Raw genomic sequence first — 19,304 nt, 5'->3', positions numbered from 1 at the left:
GAAGATTAATTAGATTATTATGTGGAAGAGTTTCATAACCTCTTCCTATGTATCCAAAATTGGTTACCAAGACATTAAACAAGATAAATTACTAGTCAAGTGGGACGTGGACTAGAAATCAAATCACGTCACAACTTGCTTGCCAACAAAACAAGGAACAACTAAACTAGTAGTTAAACTCTCTCTCTCTCTCTCTCTAATAATAAAGTTCTTTGTGTTTTACTCTAACATAAAGAAAGTGGGATCGAGTTCTTGCTTTTTAGTAGCAAAGTGTCTTTTGTTTGACCTAATGATATTCTAAACTATAGCTTAATGTATAAAAAGGACATCGAACTAGAATATAAAAGGATGAAAATATTATTTTAACCAACCGGCTTAACCGAGATAATAGTAGAGTTTATATGAGGCACAATATTTATATGAGTTACAATATTTTTGTTGAAATCTTACATTTATCTGGCACGTCCATCATGTGTACATATGTGTGCTAACGTGGGTAGTGGTGGGCCTTTTGTCTCTTTCATGAATATTGCCAAAATTGTATAACGAATGCGGACAAGTTGATACATAGATTCTCCCTTCGCTCTCTAGCATGTTTCATATTAACGTCTCTCTCGTATTAGACCACCAACTTATACACAATCTAAAAAATCCTCTCGTAATTACCTTTTAAAGATTTTAAGTACTTATGATTTTTAATAATTTGGAGATTTCCAAATTAACTGTTTTTTGTTTTGTTTTGTTTTGATGGTATTGTATTATTCAAGGATCTGATTCCATTAAAGAAAAATCAAGCAGAGGATTCGAATCCATTATTTAAACTTGTTTTACAACAATAATCAATTATATTTAAAAAATAAATGGAGGTGAGCTAAATTAAAAAATGAAAGTTATATTTGAAATTTCGTTCGTATACATTGTTTTCTTTTTTTTCACTTTCCAAAGCCATTGCCATTTGACAAAGAGGGTTCCCATTATAATACTGCAGATTCATACGTAACAATGTTAATCCATTGAAATCAAAATTCAGTTCAGTTGAAAACATCACTATAGACTGCTAAGAACCCAACCTGATATTGTTTTGTATATCTACTATCTAGTAGTATCTACGCTGAAGAATGACATCAATCTTTAAACACAAAGGTTACTGAAGTACACTTTTATGAGGTGCATCAGATACCACGATTCGGGCAAGCATTTGCGAAGTGCGATGGATCTCCACAGACAAAACACCTTCTACCAGAGATGGGATCACCAGTTGCTGACACAAAAGTCACACCAGCAGCATCTACTGCACCCCGGCCACCTCTACCATGGCCTTGACTCCGACTGGGGTTCGATGCTGAGGCACTAACATTTACACGCTGAAAACCTCTTCCTCTATTACCATTGTTGATGCTATCCTCCCATCTGCACAAGGAGCAACAAGGATAGACCAGTAATGAGATAGGTCACCATAAAAAAATACAGACCAGCATTTTAGGTACTGTATGTTTCATTTAGGTCATCTCCATCCAGATGAAAACCTCAATCTAGAGCTGCCTGTTAGAGACAAGCTTCTACTAAAGTATCGGTCAAGGCAGGCCACAATGGATCATTTACACAGAGTAGGCATGAAACATTGTGGCTACCTGTGAAGCCCATTTGACAGCTCTTCCAAAAAACAATCAAATATGGCCTGTTTGGTAACACTTCCATTTTTGGTTTTAAGTTTTTATTTTTAATTAAAAGAGAGGAAATCCATAGGAGAAAAGAGGGAGAAAGAAAGGAGGACGAAGGGGGAGGAGGGATGGTACCTAAAATGAAAACCAAAAACCACAAAAATAAAAGCAATTCGAACTAGTTTTCATTTTCATGTTTTTATTTCACACATTCTCTTTCATTTCTCCTTATCCTCCCCTCCTCCTCCCTCCCTCCCTCCTCCCATATATTTCCCTTATCATTAACTACCCAAAAAAAAAAAAAAAAACCTAGAAACTAAAAACCAAATACTAAGAGTTACCAATGGTCCCTGACGAAGCAATTTGAAGTACATGATATATATTGTGTACATACACGAAGAAGTTGCACGCCTGCGACTGACATGAGTAGAATTTTCTTCCTCTGTTAGTCGTTGTATTAGCTGTTCGTGAAGTACACGGTGCACCACATGCACTACATGAGATTGACACTTGCCCTGCTAAATACACACCATTATCAAAACACATTAGTTCGATCAAGTGGGGCTTGAAGTTACATGGGATATAAACAAAATAATGAAGCGCGGGGCAGGTGAGCCAGAGGGGCTCATCTGCTAATGTGCTTTAGTAATTCAGAGAATCAATAATCCTGAACATGATGTCTTCTGCTTGAATCCCAAAATCTCCCAAAATAGTTTGAAATTATGCTCATATGGGTGCTAGGTCTGCATTTTAGGGGTGTTGTTTACTGTTGAGAATAGATGGATATATCATATCATGTAGGCTTTTGAGATAATTCGTACCTTATCATCACCACCATAAAGAGGCATATGTTAAGCCTTCACGTCGATAACCTCACACTGGAACCAGCATAATATATTCCCAAAAGGTGTCATACACTTTAATTTAATAGTTCCTAATAAGAATTCTATTTCCCTAAAACTTCCAAACCTATAACGTTGATGACATGTTCCACTTTCATACTGTCCTCTAACATTATATGATCATTTGCTCCCATCTTCAATGATTATACTTGTCTTGGTCACTTAGTCCATGCAACAGCTTCTGACAAAATATGAACTCAAAAAATATAAATGGAAGTTCAGCAGTCATACCACTTTGAACATTCATAGATTGAGGCCTCGAACTTCGAGGACCTGAAGATTGGGAAGGGCAATTGCCTGAAGAATGCCCTGTTTGATGACAGTATATACAAGCACCCTGCCTAGTATTACTTCGTTGGACATTGTTTGGCATTGCTGGCCCACCACGCCCTCTCGCTGAAGAACATATTATACATATTGTCAAAAGATTGGTATTTCACTTATTGGTGACACATAACCAAATAATATAAGCAATCTTCAGTTGGAGGAGGTAGTCAACACTTGGTACACGAAATTTTAAATATTGTACATAAACACCTTGAATAGGCAACTTTTTCCAGATTTATATGCTGTTGAATGATGAATATAGGACAACTATAAAATTAGATATTCTACAGGTTTTGTAGAAGCAACACATCTTCTACTGTCTAAAAATGCTTCACACTTATGCTTAAAATGTCTTTTCACATTCACGATCTGAGAACTGATCTTTATCCGCTAATTCTATCTTATCACAAAATTTAAGCTAGGTGTCATACCATTCCACCAATTTTTCTTTTATGCACTGTAATAAACAGCACTCCAAGAAACAATGCTTTCTAATATCAATTCGAATTTCTGATTAGTTTTCAATAAAATTTTCTCCTAAACTATTTAGCGTATTGATTATGAGAGATGAATAAATTTCATCTTCATTGTGTAATTTAGATAAAAATTAGAAGATGAAAACCCCTACACTAAGAACTTTTTCTCCTAAGTTGTTCCACTTTTTCATTTCTTTTGGACATTTATCATCTTCTTAGTTAATTTTCATCACTTCAGTCCTCAACTAGTAATGATAGCTGGAGACACACGTGAAAATATTAAAGTAATAGATGCATTATAATGAGAAGTCCAAGTGACAGGAATCGTCAAAGTAATGGAAATAGGATGTGTTACAAAGTGCAATATTCAAGAGCACATAGAAGTTGTTCATTTACAAGTCAAAATAATATTATTGACTTTCAGTAGACAACTTTTTCACATTATAGATATCATCCACTGTTACCAGGAGAATGGAGAGTTGTCTGCTCAGTGGTAGGTGACATAAGTATATTCTTGACCATATTTATAGTTCAACAAAGGGCACATTTGGCCCCAAAGTGCACTCTTATTAAGGTTGTGTTTAGGGTTATAAGTACAGATTTAGTAAGTACACTTTTATCAAGACTGCAAGTTTACTGTTAGTTAAAGAGTTATGTGTAAATTCTGAAAGGGCAAGGTAGATCTTGTAATTACACTAAACCACAAGAGGTGTAGTGTATTAACTCTTTTGATTATTACTGATAAATGAGCAAAAGATAAAATTGGAGAACCAAATTCTAATGATTTAGAGTGCAAATGCACCATATTTTGGGTGGTTCCGAACCGCGATAGTGCGTAAGGGGTGTAGTGATCCCAGTAAAACTGATATTACCTTTCTGAGTAATTCTTGAATAGAAAAAGACAATCCAAAAACAATATACCCATAAAGATTATTACTAATGCAAATTTCAGAATACAGCAGACAATTCCAGACATGAGTTCCACTCCTAAGTTTAAAAAAAAAAAAAAAAAAAACAAAAATACAGCAAATTATCCACTAATCCAGAGTTCTATGATAATTATTTGCATAAATAGAAAACTAAGCATATGAGGGTCAGAGTAGTGGCCGGTACCCAAGAAAAATGATGGAAAGAAAATATGAAACTAAAAGGCTACTATAATTTGTACAAAGATAATGCAAAGATAGCATCAGTAACAAAATTCATATACAAATTGGTCGTAATCTTAAAAATAAATTATTTTACACAAATTCAAACAGTTGCTCAAAACAAACAAACCTGACAACCGAGAACCAGTTCCACAGATTTCTGTCAACTGTCTAAGAGTCTCATCACAGCCACCAATGCAACCTGATTACATGTATGCATGAATTTCCATGACAGACCAACTGAAGCACAATACTCTACCAAGAAAAAATGTACGGTGTAAGGGTGTGACATTGAGAATGTTTGTGTGTACAAGCATATATATGTTAGAATTCTGAGCCAATGTGTCTGCACATAAGTGAAAACAATAAGCTAATTTGATGAGTAAATGGAAACCACAGGAAAAAGAACAAGGAATGGCTTCTATTCAAAAGTTAGAGATGGATCTATTGAGGAAAAACTGATGGCCTGACAATTCAGTGTTTGTTAGTTGCTGTGATTGGAAAGGCTGATGGAAGCACTCTACCTCAAAGATATTTAAGCAGTTAATGTGAAATATGATATTAATACATTGGATGATTGTCTGAGGCAGGGAACAGAACTTGATATAGGATTTATTTAAACATGCCCATCTTACTTTGGAGTCACACTTACCCAAATGATTGGCACTGTAGTCTGGTGGTATTTCCAGCCGGCGAAATGTAAATTGAATCAAGTAAACAGGACCTGAAAAATTAATATTACACGGAAGAAAATGAGATCTGAAACACGAGGATTAGTCACACACATAAATATATTGCACAACATGTACCGCATGATTCTTTAAAGCAGGTGAACTACATAAACAGTTATGTGAGCACCAAAATTAAAATAATGCAGTAGTGCAACACCATGTGTATTCATGTGAGCACCAAAGTATTAACAGATCCCTTTCAATTGATGTATTTGGAAAGGTCGGTGAAAGATTAGGAACAGGCTTCTCAAAGGCTGTTGATACACATTCTGAATACTAGCTGGACCCACCACCACCCCACATAAGCAGATAACATGGATACAGGTAGGAGGTATGTCTCCTAGTTTTGGATACAACACTATCAAAGTTACCCAAAAGATGTAATTCTTAATGATTTCCTCGTGCTATGAATATTAAGTGCGTTCAATTTCACAAAGAAATTGTAACGGCTTATATAGACTCCAAGTTCAGGGTATTATATGAAATGAACGTTAATAGCTAGAGGATAGTTGAATTTTCCATCTACATATAAAAGCACAAAAACTAATAGTTAAGCGCATGTTGAATAGCATTTGTTTCAGTTATTTAGGCAACTTTAAAGAAATAAATAATAATAATAATAATAATAATAATAATAATAATAAAAAGGAACCTGGAGTGCAGGAATTGCAAACATTAGTTGTTACAGCTGCTTCTGATACAGAACCAGGGAGCCAGACAACATTCCTACACTAAAAATATGTACCAAACCAGTATTACAATTATTATGACCACAGTGATGTTACGAAAAATGAAATATGATGTAGTCTCATAAAGTTCCTCAGACTTCCTATTTTAAAAGAAATAAACAGTTCCAATCTGGAGAAGCAAGAAATTGAGAGAAAAATAGACAAAAGTAAAAGAATGAAAAGAGTTGGAGTCAATGACATGATCTGCCACTGCTCTTTTTCATTTTATTTTATTGAGAAGGAAAAATGTTTATTAGTGAAAAGGAAATTACATCCATGGACAGGCAGTCAAAAGCAACACAAATGAAACAATAAAACTCCTGTTTTACAAAAAGAGTCATCAACGATAAGCTACAACGTATTACAACTAATTTATCAATAATTACAACATATGAGTAGCTTCACCATTATTGTCCACAATTTTCTTCCCTTTGTTTTTGACAAATTGTTTATACCAAGCCCGAACAAAACTTTGTCCAAACATGCAATTTACAATAGAATAAATGTATCATCGACAAGGACACTAACCTGAGGAAAACCCAAGCATCCAACCATGAAATTCCCATCCTGTACAGAGGAAGCATAGCAAAGTAATAACTTTAAAATTCTGGAATTTGTAAAATTTCTTGTTTGAATATCCTAATTCACAAGTGATACCGGTGATTGAGATGATGGTGGCAGTGCAAATGATGGTCGCAATGAGAGCGACAGTGATGATGGTCCCAGTGACAAAGGAGGAGGCTGCAGTTGTGGTAGTGGAGATGGTGGTGAGGTGTGGTTTGTACGGGTGCTGGTGGCATTGACAACAATTGTAATGCTGAAGGTAGGAATGGTGGGAGCGAGGTGGTGATGGTAGTGGTGGCAGTGAGACAGGGCAGCAGCAGCACTGGACGCGGGATGGTGGGGTGTTGGGGGGGCTGGCAGCAGTGGTGGAGGAAGTGAGCAGGTTGGAATGGGGGTAAGGGTCAGTTGCAGTGATGGTGAAGTCGGTGGCAAGGTGGCGGCAGTGAGGCAGTAGCTGCGGTGGCAGCTGCTTTGATGGTAATGGGTTTGGGATTTTTCTTGCAATCTCATTGTCACGAGATTTTGGAAATGACATCTACTTAAATGGAATTATGTTGGAACTTATGACCCTCACATTCCATATGTTCCGTTCTACACTGAATTTCATGATTCTTCCTTTTTTATGATACCAATCAAGCAAATTAGACATTATCATTTTCCAAATCTTGACTTTTGCCTCAACAACGATATTAATTTCCTCATCCGAACGCACCGCAAAGGAAATCCATTATGAGAGTGTGGAGAGACACAAGTTCAATAAACAAAAGCATCAATTTTTCTCGAAAGGTCTGGTAGAAGATGAACATGTGATGATGAAGCTTATGGATTGAGGATGGCAAATTCTAAGAAAATTTCAAGCAATAAACTTAGGAAAAAGTCAAACATATTTGAATTAGAGATTTTTATGATATAAATAATTACCCTATTTTGCCTAAGCACCATATCCGCTTCCTGGCAAAGGCCACATCGTCGAACGAACTCTCCAGATGCATGCTGCTCGTCTCCACCAGACCTATTCGATCTGCATAAAAGGTGAATGGTGCATCACCATAGCAAAATATATACACCGGAGAAACAGGGAAAAAGTAAAATTACCTCTCAAAGAATACTGCCATGGCTTCAAAGAGTTTTACTTTGTTCAACCTTGCCTACAATCATTTCCAGGTTTTGTGAAAATCAAGGATCAAATCCATCAAGTTACTGAAATTTCAAGTTTTTGTAGCCACCAACATCAACAAAGGGTGGAAGGATATTAGCGACATCTTCGCAATAAGACACAGATTTTAATGGTTTTTGGTGTCAATCAGAACTCCCAAATTATTTTCAAAGGTTTTTGGGTGGATATTATTCCATGTAAATTTAAAAGGCTAAAGAATTGGTTTCTAGAAAAGACACTCTTAATAAATAAGTTTGACAGTAGAAAGCTAGCTATAGTGGGAACGTAGAGTTTTTCGGCTAGAGGTCCAAAGAATACTATCCTTATGGAATAAATATATGTTGCACGCTAGAATCCAAGTTTCAAGACCATATATGTGTCAGTCACATGCACTGCTTTCATCCTATGCATATATATATTTCACGAATATAGTAATTGGTTTAGCATTTCCTAAATTTTGTTTATCCATGTTTTTTGATAAATGTTCTGTAACTGATATTTGATTTAGTATTTGATATTTTACTGATATTTTCAAAAGTCAGAACTACCAAAAGTTCCATCGACACTGCAATTTTCATCCTTGGTGATAATTGGTCTAAAGTCTAATAGTTGGAACAAAATTAAAGTGCATAGGAAATTAAAATCATGAAAGACAGTAAAACATGTGTATATATGTGCGCATGAGAATGGTATCATGGAAATATATATATATATATATATGTATGTATGTATCTAACAGAACGTGAAAAAGCCAACTACAAACTTACATCTAGGAAGCAAGCTTTCATTTGCTGCAAGCAAGTTTCCAAAACTTCAGCTTTGCTCTTGGCACCTTCGCTAACTGCTTTCATGTCACGCTCCATAACAGCTCTAAGGTAGGGTTTCCAGAGTTTATACCTAGGAAGTGAAGATTCCCATAAATTTGATCACCATCAAATTTGAAAGACACATCAGTGAGAAAATATTACTTCCCTAGAGACTAAGTTATCAAAAATCATGAGAAACAAAAGTATCTGCAACTCAGTAGTGTTGTTTTTTCAGAAGAAACAAAGTTTATTGAACATATAAAACTGTACAATGTACAATAATACAAGAGCAGAGGACTAGAAGTCCACTTCAAAGAACAAATGAAGAAAATAAAGCATTAGACAGCTCCAATAAAAGAGGCCTAATGCCTACCCTCCCAATATAAAGTGAAAAGCAATAAACCCTTAACTCCAAATGAGTTCTGGCTGCCCAAAACCCAAATCCCAGGTAGCTCTAAGCCTTCACCCCAGGTATCATCAACAACTCTAAGCCACCAATCACCCAAGTTTCCAACTTCCATGAGCAAGAAGGATTTTTCTCCGAAATAGTTTAATATATATATATATATCTTATATTATAATAATTCGAGTCACAAATGACTTACACCTCAATGCCTTGCAAGTACTAAAATGCTCATATTACACCTTTGCCTTGACAACATTATACCCAGACACTCTAAGAATATGATTATGAAGGATATTTATTTTGATATGTTCATGGTGACATTTCTGTTGCAATGTTTTCATTTTCACTGTACAAAATTGTTTTATCATTTTTACAAAGGGAGTAGTAAATGCAAGTATATGAAACTACAGATACATGTACATGCTTGTGTATATGGGTCCAGCTCCCCTTCAGTTCTGGACAGGATGGAGAGGATTGATCCAAATCAAGACCATTAATTGCTCGAAGGACCTGCATGGAGCCAGCCCCAATACTAGGGTTCTGGAGTCTGGGCCTTGATGGTACAAATTCAAGATTTCTCCATTTTCCATACAAAACGAGAGGAGCCTATTTCTATTTATATACCAATACCATACTAGCATGCAAATATTCATTCAGTTATAAAAATATCTCATTTTGATAATATAACAAGTTGTACAGATTTCCAGGTATGCTAACAAAAACCAAAAGAAATCTCTATAAAAATCCTTGAATTATTTTCTAGTGGAAAAAATAAAAACTGATCCCAATGTGTTTGAGATAAGTAGATTAAGATTGAAGATACTATATTTAAGAATTGAAGATGAATTTGAAATTCTTACCCCATGTCATCATATCCCATCACCAAAGCTTCACCCTGAAATCATGCCAAATTATCAATAGAAACTCCATTTCATTTCCTAGTAGGATGCAACAGAGAATGGTATGTCAAAGTTCACCTATCTTTGAAACATTTAGAAAATAAAATAAAAGCTACTAGAAACTCACAATTATTTCCTACTACGCTAAGAAGATTTTGAAATATTATAAATTTAAAACTAGCATATTAAATGCAGTCGGGATAGAGAGGCTGGAATAAAGCCATGTTAGGATGTGGCATGCAATGTGTCAAGGTTCTTATTGATATGAAATAAAGAACCTCTTTTAGAATTTCAACTTAGCAAAAGGAGAAAAAGTGGAAGTGAAGTCCTTCCTTGGAACCTAAAGCCCTTACCAACAGGGATTTTAGGAGTCAATTGTACCATCGACTATTCAATTGATATTTTAAAAGATTTTAAGGAAGTTTAATAGTTCAGGTGTATTCAGTCACGATTTTATAGGAGTCTATACAATTCTGGGTGTATTCAATTCAAACTCTTTAAACTCCATTCAAATTTGAATGTATTCAATCACGACTTTAAAAGACTTCATAAAAGTTTGGGTGTATTAAAAAACTCATTGATTTTAACGGAAATACAAAAAGTGGTGGATTTCGTTTGATTATAGACTAATTTTAAGCCATGACAAATCTTTGCTTCCCAAGAGATTTTGATAGATATATTATTTTTATTCTCAAGATATGATTTCACCACTTCTACTACCACCATCTTATCACGGCTATCAACACCGCCGCCGCTGCCACCAGTCATTTTCGCTGCCGCCGTCACCACTGCCATTGCCGCCACCCCCAACACCACCACCACCACCGCCGCCACCTCCACAACCACCCACTGCCTCTGCTACCCCAACTACCAGCCCCACCATCACCCCCACCGTCACCACCACCACCGCCAGCACCATCACCGCCACCGCCTCCACCACCACCACCACCACCCCCACTATCAGCCCCACCGTCACCACCGCCAGCATCATCACCATCACCGCCATCACCTCCACCACCACCACCATCCTGATAGCCAATTTACACCCTGCAGTCTTTTCTCCCACAGTAGTGGGAACATCTCTGAGGTCGGGCCTTTACTCTAGAACATCCATTTCACATTGTATGGCAGCTACCCAATTCGAATCTTGCAATGCCATTGAGACGGAGCATGGAATACAAATAGTGTGGCTCCCAAGAAGGCCCAATAGGGGGCAGAAAGGCAATAATAAGGGATTGTGTGAGTTCATTATTGCCATTTTGGTTAACTTGTATGATTCTTTGGCACACCTACTTTGAGGAAAGTTGTGCTTGGTTTCCAGAGAAGTTCAGAATCAGAGCGTATGCTGGGGTTACAAGGTTACAACGGCATTTGCCTATATCACACGTGTCATCTATAGGTACCAAGGCTAGAACAAGGAGTCAGTCTAGAACTTAGGCTTGGACTTAGAGAGATATTCTAGATACCTAAAAAATCCCTTTCCCTTGACCACATATTGTAGGGACTCAAGCAACCTCTCATATTATAACATTGTTGGAATAGACCAGTTGTGTCACTAGTAGAATCATGTCATGGGAATCAACTCCATCATGACTTCAACAAACTTCAGGATTACAAAAACCAAATGCACAAAAAACCATTTCTTTCTTTAAAAATCAAAACGCAAGCTCGTTTAAGCCTTGAGTAAGAAAGTGTTGAGCTCCCATTTGAGAGCTTAGGCCCACAAGCAGTCTCCCCTCCCAAGACACCCACATTAGTAAAACTACCATTAGCTTCCATGAATAGGACTTAAAAGGAAAAACACCTGATTATTCCCACTCCAAAATTATCCCATCCTTGCCTAGATGGGACCAACAAGGCATTTTTTTGAAAAGACCTTTTGAGAACTACATATAACCTTAGAATTTTATTTCCCACTTTCAATTCTAGCACTACCTAATTGTCCTTCCAATCACTAGGATATGAACTGGGAAACTGAACAACAAGAGAATAATCATGGGCAAGCCACACAAAAAAAACAAAAAAACACACCCAAAAAAAAAAAGCGAAAAAAAAAGCAAAAATGAAAAAACAATATGAAGAAAAACTACGTGAAGAAGATTAAACAGGATCAAATCAAGCAAAGAATATATCATATAATTGTAGCCAGAAAAAAATTTACAAGATTGGTTGGTGAGAACCGCATGCTTGAGTCCTTAGTTGCGTAAAATCGATCAAGCAGCTTTTTTATGTGATCATGCATTGTTGCATCTGTACCAATGCCCTCCTAATAAATCAAGCAAAAGATCAGAAAATATATTAATATCTGAGAAATATTTACCATCCACAATGAGGAAAAAACGTGGTCTTTGTCTAAAGAAATGCATATGTAAAGAACCTTCCAACAAGATAGTGCTTTTTCAACTCTCTCAAAATGGAATATATTCCAAAGTTAATACGCCTTTGAAGAAAGTATATATGCAACATATATACATGAACACATGAACAAATATCATTGCAACTGCCTAAGAAAACAACTGAAAATTTCATAGAGTCAATACAAGAATCATAAGCCAGATCAAAATATATTTTCCACCTTGTCCATACAACTCAGCAAATCAGCTTCACTCAAAAGTGGTGGAGGCCTTGTGACTCCTGAATCCAGAGTCAATGTTGTTGGGACAAACTGCAACGTAACCAATTAAGGTTTTAATGTATATCAGATGCATGGGTTTTATGATGCAGTCTACAACATAAAGCAGAAGATTTTTATTTTTATTTTCAGCCACTCATATAGCAGAAGGTTATCCACAAGGTTCAGAACGTAAAAAATTGTAATTTGAATTGTTAGTATCTGTGTTTCTCTTCTTTCTTTTTCTTTTTTCTCGTTCTGTGTGTGTGTGTGTGTGTGTGTGTGTGTGTGTGTGTGTGTGTGTTTAAAAGTATAAAGACAAGTTCCTTAAAATATGGATCTGAGTTTCAATACAAATTTTTGTAGAGATCAAACTTTTATGTCCATCACATCATCACACCTACTAGAAACAAGATTGAACTTTTTAAACCATATCATCCATCACGATTGTTAAAGCTCACCAAATAAAACATACCTCAAAAATCACAAATAACATAGCCAAACTTTTACTTTCTACAATTTGATAACATAATTGACAATATGGGTATCACTTGATCTAGTAGTTCAGCCACACATTCACTCCTGAAATAATTTATATTAATGAGTAGAATAAATATTTGGATTCATGTGCTAGTTTATCGATTCATCTCGCTGATAGGACATATTAAATGACTTGTGAAATGGTGACAGAGCAGATCATTTATACAGGAATGGTTTAAAACAATAATTGAACTCCAATTGGAAACTTAGATGAATAGCTTGGTTTTATGATAAATGAACACACCTGTTGTCCAACTTCATACGTTGGTAGCAAGGAACCTCCCCATGATTCAAAGCGATAAACATCTAAGTAATTTTTCTGATAAAAAGGAAGGAATTGAATCAAGTACAAAATGCCAAATACTTAGCTTATTTTCCAAACATATAAATGTAGTGCCAAACCTTCAAACAGAGACAGAAGTACTTGCAAGTTGTATGAGCACAATGAAAGTGTTGAAAAATAGAAGAACCTCCCTTTTTCTTTGCTATTATTCTTCTCCATAATTTATAAAAGAAATGTAAAGCTAACTTCGGAAATAACATAGGGAACAAAATTTACTCCTAATTGCATAACCAGCTCCTAAATTACTATATTAGAAGGCTAAGTAATTTATAATCCCCTACTTTACTCAAACCCATAATCAAGGATCAATTATAGGCTTATTTAGTCAACACTTTCCTACTTTCCAACAGAAAGCATATCAAACACACAGCAGGACAGATAAGACTGCAAGGCCCAAGGATACTGCTATTCAACTTTTCAGTCTAGAGGTGGTGTAGGACCAAAAAAGCGAAAATTAGAAGAGAGATAGAACAATGAAAGGGAGAATAAGAGAAATGGTGAAGAGAAATTAAGGACAATGTAAACTTAATTCATTAATCAAGTCTACTTCCTCGTTAAAGTAAGGCTTACTTGTATAATAGACAATCCAAACTCGAAAACCCTAAGGTGGTGTTAGGTTGGCATAAAAGGAATAGGAATGGGAATGGGTGTCTGGCTGGTGGAATAGGAATAGGAATGGGAAGGGGAATAGGAATGGAATGAAATAAAGTCAATTATTTTGTTGAAGAAAGATAGAACTAGAAATGGAATCAATTATGATTCCATTCAGTGTTTTGCCTAACCTTCGGAGAGGAATCAAATGCTAATCATTGACAAAAAACCGGGATCCAAGACTCCGGACCCCATACCCAGAACATGGATGCGAGACCCGGGTCCAGAGTCAGATTGGGGGTCTGGCATCCAAGGCTCTAGGGTCAAATGTCTCACATCTGCCGTACTGAGTTTGGAATCCGGAGGCTATGTCACAAGTCCGGGGTTTCGATTTAGCATCTAGAGTCCGGGTTCCCCAGTTTGAGACCAGAGTCCCAAATTCAGGGTTTCAGGCCCCAAAGATAGGTCCGAGTTAGAGGTCATGGGTTTGAGCTCTCAGGCATTCCATTTCATTCATGTTAACAAAACATCACCTACTAGTAATAACAAAATAAATCCTCAAACCCTAAGTCGCGCACATAAGGTACAAAAGAGACTTTCCAAACATAACACCTACATCACCTACATTCAGTTAATGCTTACAGAGTTTCCAACATTTGCACTCAAAATAATAACACTTAGCCAGCGACCCAAGAATTACTCAAGAAAGACAAATCTGCATAATAATAAAAAGTAATACTTAGCCAGCGACCTAAGAATTACTCAAGAAAGACAAATCTGCTTTAAAAAAAGTAACACTTAGCCAGCGACCTAAACAAAAATACTCATTAGCAAATCAATAATAATCATCACGATTCTTTTCCAAAAAAAACAAAAAGAGAAATAAATTCACTACGGTTAAAAATTTGACTCCAAACAGTGAAGAAGAATGAAGACTGGAAAAGAAAACTCAAGAATGAAGACTGGAATGGAAAACTCACTGCTACTATCACTCTCCCTGATGCAAAGAACAATTCGCCAGCAATATCAATTTCAACAGTGGTTTCAGCCCCTACAGCTGGCTGTGAGACACATGCCAAGAAATGGCGAACAACCAGCTCATACAATCTCTGAAAAAAAAAAAAAGATGACAATAGGATTCAAGAAAAACAAAAACATGTCTCTCAGCTCAGATCAAATAAAAGTGCAATTGAAGAATATGTGGTGATCAAAAGATCACCTGTGCATGCTTTAGACTACTTACATGGTGATCTTGACTCCATCCTGATTCTCCGGAAGAAAATTTAGTTGGGTGAATAGGTGGATGGGCCTTGTCATCGTGTCCACCATTCCTAGGGTTTCTCCAAAGCCCGGATGCAGGGTCTAACAATCTTTGAGCATATGATCCCCATCCAGGATGCCCTTGTTGCTCTTGTACAATCGCCTACATCAAATTAAGATACAACTGATTAGTTATGCAGCAAAAGGTAAGGAATCATTACCAAAATAGAGCTGCAATGACCAAGATAGAGATGGAAACAATACTACATTCAATGAGGCTAAAAACCTGAAGAGTGCAAAGGCAATAAAAATGAGAAACTATGCTAATTTGTGATAACTAGTGTATAAAGGGAACTTTCAAGGCCTTGAAAAAAAATCATTTCATGTTCAATGAGTTATAATAGCATTTCAATAATAACTGACAGCTCGTTTTGGTAAGTTACTGTTTAGCTTCCCTTCCTGTCAGAGTTTAATTACACTGATGTAGAACCCATGGAGAGAGAATTGAAAGGGTCAGTCAAAGAGAATAAATAGCTCTACAAGGAAAGCTAAAATTTGAACTTAACTTTTTGTACAGACACATGTTTTATTCTTGTATCTATATGAATTTGTTCTCTCTGTGAATTCTATAAACATTCTTATTCTATATTCTTCATCATTTCTCTCACAATGAATCCGCTTAAATTCACTCCTTTATATTTCTAGTTCTTTTATCCAATATATATCGAAATCTTAAATCGAAACAATCCAAATGCTGTCAATAGTTACTACTGTGCGAACCAGACACATATTTTGGGATTATCAATAGAAGAAAAAGTTACTAACATGCAAATTGGTCCTTTCAGAGAAGCTATCAGTCTCCGTACGAGGGTAACTGATGAAACCAGCTTGGTAAAGCTCTTCTGCCACCTACAATCAGTAAGAGTGAGTGAGTGTAGATATGAGGACATGATTGAAAACACAACCATAAAAACAGGTCAAATGTCAACTAAACTGCATATGCAACTAGAACTTAAGAAACTGGACGATGCCCCACTGTACAGGAAACGATAGACCCCTTTTCTTTTTCTTTTTCTTTGTTTCTTTTCCTTCTCTCTGGAAGGGGCTAGGGGAAAAAATAGGAGAGATAAAATTATAATGGCACATAACTGATCCAAAATATTTGCAAACATACCCTATAACCAGCTGATTTCAGAAACCCTAAGACATATTTAGCTTCAATCAATTTATTAAGAGATTCTTATGAAAATAAATTATGAGACAACCATTGAAAACTCTAAAGCCTAGAGATACTATGAGAGGAAGGAATTGGATTGACAAAATGGCTGGATCCAGTAGAAGGTAAAGCCTCAAAAATTGCAGAACAATGCATCAGTCTAGAAACCCCAGTGCAGAACCATGCTTCAGTCTAGAAACCCCAGTGCTAATATTGGGGAAGCAGATGGCAGAAGGCTGATGATGTGTATCATTATCACCAATATCCATAATTTAAAGGCATTCACATATAAAGTCATGCATGGATGGACAGTCAAATTATTGGGATAAGTATGAAACATATGAAATTGAATTTATCAATTTAAGTTGTAACCCATTAACAGGCATAAAACAGAAAGACACAACATTGTGGCCCAAGTGCTCACCTTCATTGTGTGTTCAGAACTCATCCGAAAGTATATGGAGGCACGCTTTTCAAGCTGAATGGTATTCAAGGGCGCTGGAGCATACTTCAGCTTCTCCTGTTGTCTCACCTTTGTGACCTGTAAGCAACCGAAAATGTTAAAGCTGAGAGTGCATTAGTTAATATGAAATTAGCAATACACACAAACTCAACATGACTCACAGTAGCAGTAGGTTCCTCAACACACATCTCATAAATTATAACAGCACAAGTGTAATCGAAAAAATGTCCACGCCTGCAAATCTAGAATATTATAAAACTTTAAATGGTTGCTGAAGCTGGAAAGAAGAACATAAGGTCTTCACACTTTACATCCAATTGAATGTAGCAAGGCCTTCATCTGATCTGTGTGAACAGTTAATGGTCCAAAATTCCTCCGGCTCATGCGACTGTATCTCCCAATATCGTTCCACAACAAATCCAAGTGTAGGGAACTGTATTGCATAAAAGGAACAAAAAGTAAAAATGCATACATAAGTGTAGACAACTGAATTAAAAAGGGGGACAAATGATAAATGCAGAATTCTCATACCTGACAAGGACCATAACTTAGAACAAGATTTCTGTCATTTGTACCAGACTCAATAACAAATGCATCTCTGAGCAGCATAGTCTGAAACCTGGTAAACGAAGCACCAATTCGAAGGTCTATTTCCTGCCAAAGAAAAAAAAGAAGATAAATTTGATCTGACATAGGAAAATAACATGGCCATACAATGATAGACAAACAATGTTAGTATGCGGACATGATTAACAGTGGTCCCTTGAGTTACTAAGCAAGAGTGATGAAGAAGTAAATGGCCTATAGCACAAAAAACTAACAACCCAATTTTCAGTTCCCTTAAATATATAGTTTTATATAAACTAGAAAACTAACTTTGAAGTTGCCAAAACAACACAAAGAGAGTCTAGTGATGAAAGGTACTGACTTGCCTAGCATCCACTGCATCCGCAAAGCATTTGTTTGGGTTGACAAGATTCTGCACTGCATCATGGATATCTCTGAAATAAAAATTAAATCAAAAACTACAGAAAATGATACCCAAGGAAATCGGAAATTTGGAATTTCAAGGAAAGGAACAAAAGAGACTAGGGTACAGCACCTCTCAATCAAAGCTGAGAAACGAGCCCTCCTTAAGGTAAGTTGACGATTTACGGCTGTGCAGACTTCTATGACTTCAAATGCAATGTTTTCTCCTTCTCTATCACAGTCAAGCCACAATACAAGCCATTGGCACCCCCTAGCTACCTCCTCTAACGTCCTCTTGATATCCAACTTGTCCTAAATTATTTGAATTTGAAACCGACAGACATGTATAATTTCATCAAATTCTGCCCACAGTAAAAAATAAGTGGCAAACATTGCTGCTGCATATTCAATTGCAGATTTACACACCCCTGTTATACCATACATCTTTGACAAGAAGTTATCTCATCACTCTAATGTGCATCCAACAAAATAATAATGTATTTCCATATGATATCCATGAAAGCTTCATACTTTTTTATCGCATTATCCACAAGCACCCTAATAGTCTCCTTCTCAATCCAGAAATGATGAATTTGTTCACTAAAAATCAAATTCACAAAATAGTAAAAATTTGCGAACACTTTTCTTATCACGCACACCACAAAAAACACGAGCACCCAATTTTTTCCTACTTACAAACTCTGAACTTGACAAAACCACCAATAAGAAGACAATATATCAAAACCTAGCCCTAATATATCAAAAACCTAGACAGACACACTAGACACAGAGAGAGAGAGAGAGAGAGAGAGAGAGAGAGAGAGAGAGAGAGAGATTGAGAAGAAATGGAGGAGGTGAGGTGACCTGAGGGACGAACTTGCGGACGGGAGCGGTGAAGAGAACGGCGGGGTCGCAGGCGTGCCACTTGCGGAAGCGGTCTTCAAATTCGAGCTCCATGAGGTGGCCAGTGACGGAGGTGACGAGCATGTGGCAGGGGAGGCCATTGATGGAGTAGTTGAACTCGTAGATTTTGTTGTAGCGGGATCGGCCTTCCCTCATTCTCAGATTTTGGTTCCCTGAGAGTATGCCCGCCACTGACTTCGCCACTGACGGCTTCTCCGCCACATTCAGCACCCTCATTCTTCTCAGCCCTCCTCTCCTCTCCTCTCCTCTACAACACCCGCTGCTCCTTCCTTAGATTTACCATTATTAGCTTATTGCGCCTTTTCTCTGTCTTCAACCACACAGAGAGAATCAGACACTGGATTTTCCCGCCCGACTGGAAAGTCCCATTTTGAGGTCTGTTAGCTTTCTTTTTTATTTTCTTTTTTAGTAATGCTTTTTTTAAATAAATAAAAAAAAAATTATATGTAAGCTATATTTGGGGGAATTGAACTTAGGAATTAGGAGTGGGTACGGTTTGGTTTGGACTGGTTTTTGCCTTAAATTATAACCGAATTCGGTACTATTTATCCGGTTTGATTCAGTTTAGTTTTAATAAAAAATT

General features: G+C 36.6%; 1 protein-coding gene across 2 annotated transcripts; it reads right to left on the bottom strand.

Moving 5' to 3' along the window:
* LOC18779352 (DNA topoisomerase 3-alpha) lies at positions 969-19,159 on the bottom strand. Of its 2 annotated transcripts, XM_007212997.2 has the most exons (24): positions 18,662-18,937; positions 17,931-18,109; positions 17,757-17,829; positions 17,360-17,482; positions 17,140-17,261; positions 16,990-17,062; positions 16,790-16,906; positions 15,975-16,058; positions 15,133-15,312; positions 14,870-14,998; positions 13,200-13,274; positions 12,380-12,469; positions 11,966-12,070; positions 9,766-9,800; positions 8,461-8,590; positions 7,633-7,685; positions 7,459-7,558; positions 6,502-6,540; positions 5,898-5,976; positions 5,167-5,238; positions 4,645-4,716; positions 2,795-2,959; positions 2,056-2,179; positions 969-1,410 (listed from the first exon to the last, which is right to left on the bottom strand). In XM_007212997.2, exons 1-24 carry the CDS (start codon positions 18,935-18,937, stop codon positions 1,173-1,175), a joined length of 2,733 nt encoding a protein of 910 aa, XP_007213059.2. In that variant the 3' UTR covers positions 969-1,172. The 2 variants fall into 2 exon arrangements, with proteins under 2 accessions (XP_007213059.2, XP_020417675.1); XM_020562086.1 differs by lacking the exons at positions 969-1,410; positions 2,056-2,179 and having other exon boundaries at positions 2,851-2,959; positions 4,645-4,769; positions 18,662-19,159.

The sequence above is a fragment of the Prunus persica genome, chromosome G4, assembly GCF_000346465.2.
Source record: "Prunus persica cultivar Lovell chromosome G4, Prunus_persica_NCBIv2, whole genome shotgun sequence".
NCBI lineage: Eukaryota > Viridiplantae > Streptophyta > Magnoliopsida > Rosales > Rosaceae > Prunus > Prunus persica.
The sequence above is the reverse complement of the archived record's forward strand: the minus strand, read 5'-3'. Positions and strand labels throughout refer to the sequence as shown.

What these genes read in the sequence shown, in the direction of transcription:
- LOC18779352 (XM_007212997.2), bottom strand. Translation starts at nt 18,937, where the DNA reads ATGAGGGTGCTGAATGTGGCGGAGAAGCCGTCAGTGGCGAAGTCAGTG. An exon ending in TTGAGGAACCTACTGCTACT is followed by an intron (nt 16,907 to 16,989) that starts GTGAGTCATGTT and finishes GGTTGCTTACAG; the next exon opens with GTCACAAAGGTGAGACAACA. An exon ending in GTTCTGAACACACAATGAAG is followed by an intron (nt 16,059 to 16,789) that starts GTGAGCACTTGG and finishes TACTGATTGTAG; the next exon opens with GTGGCAGAAGAGCTTTACCA.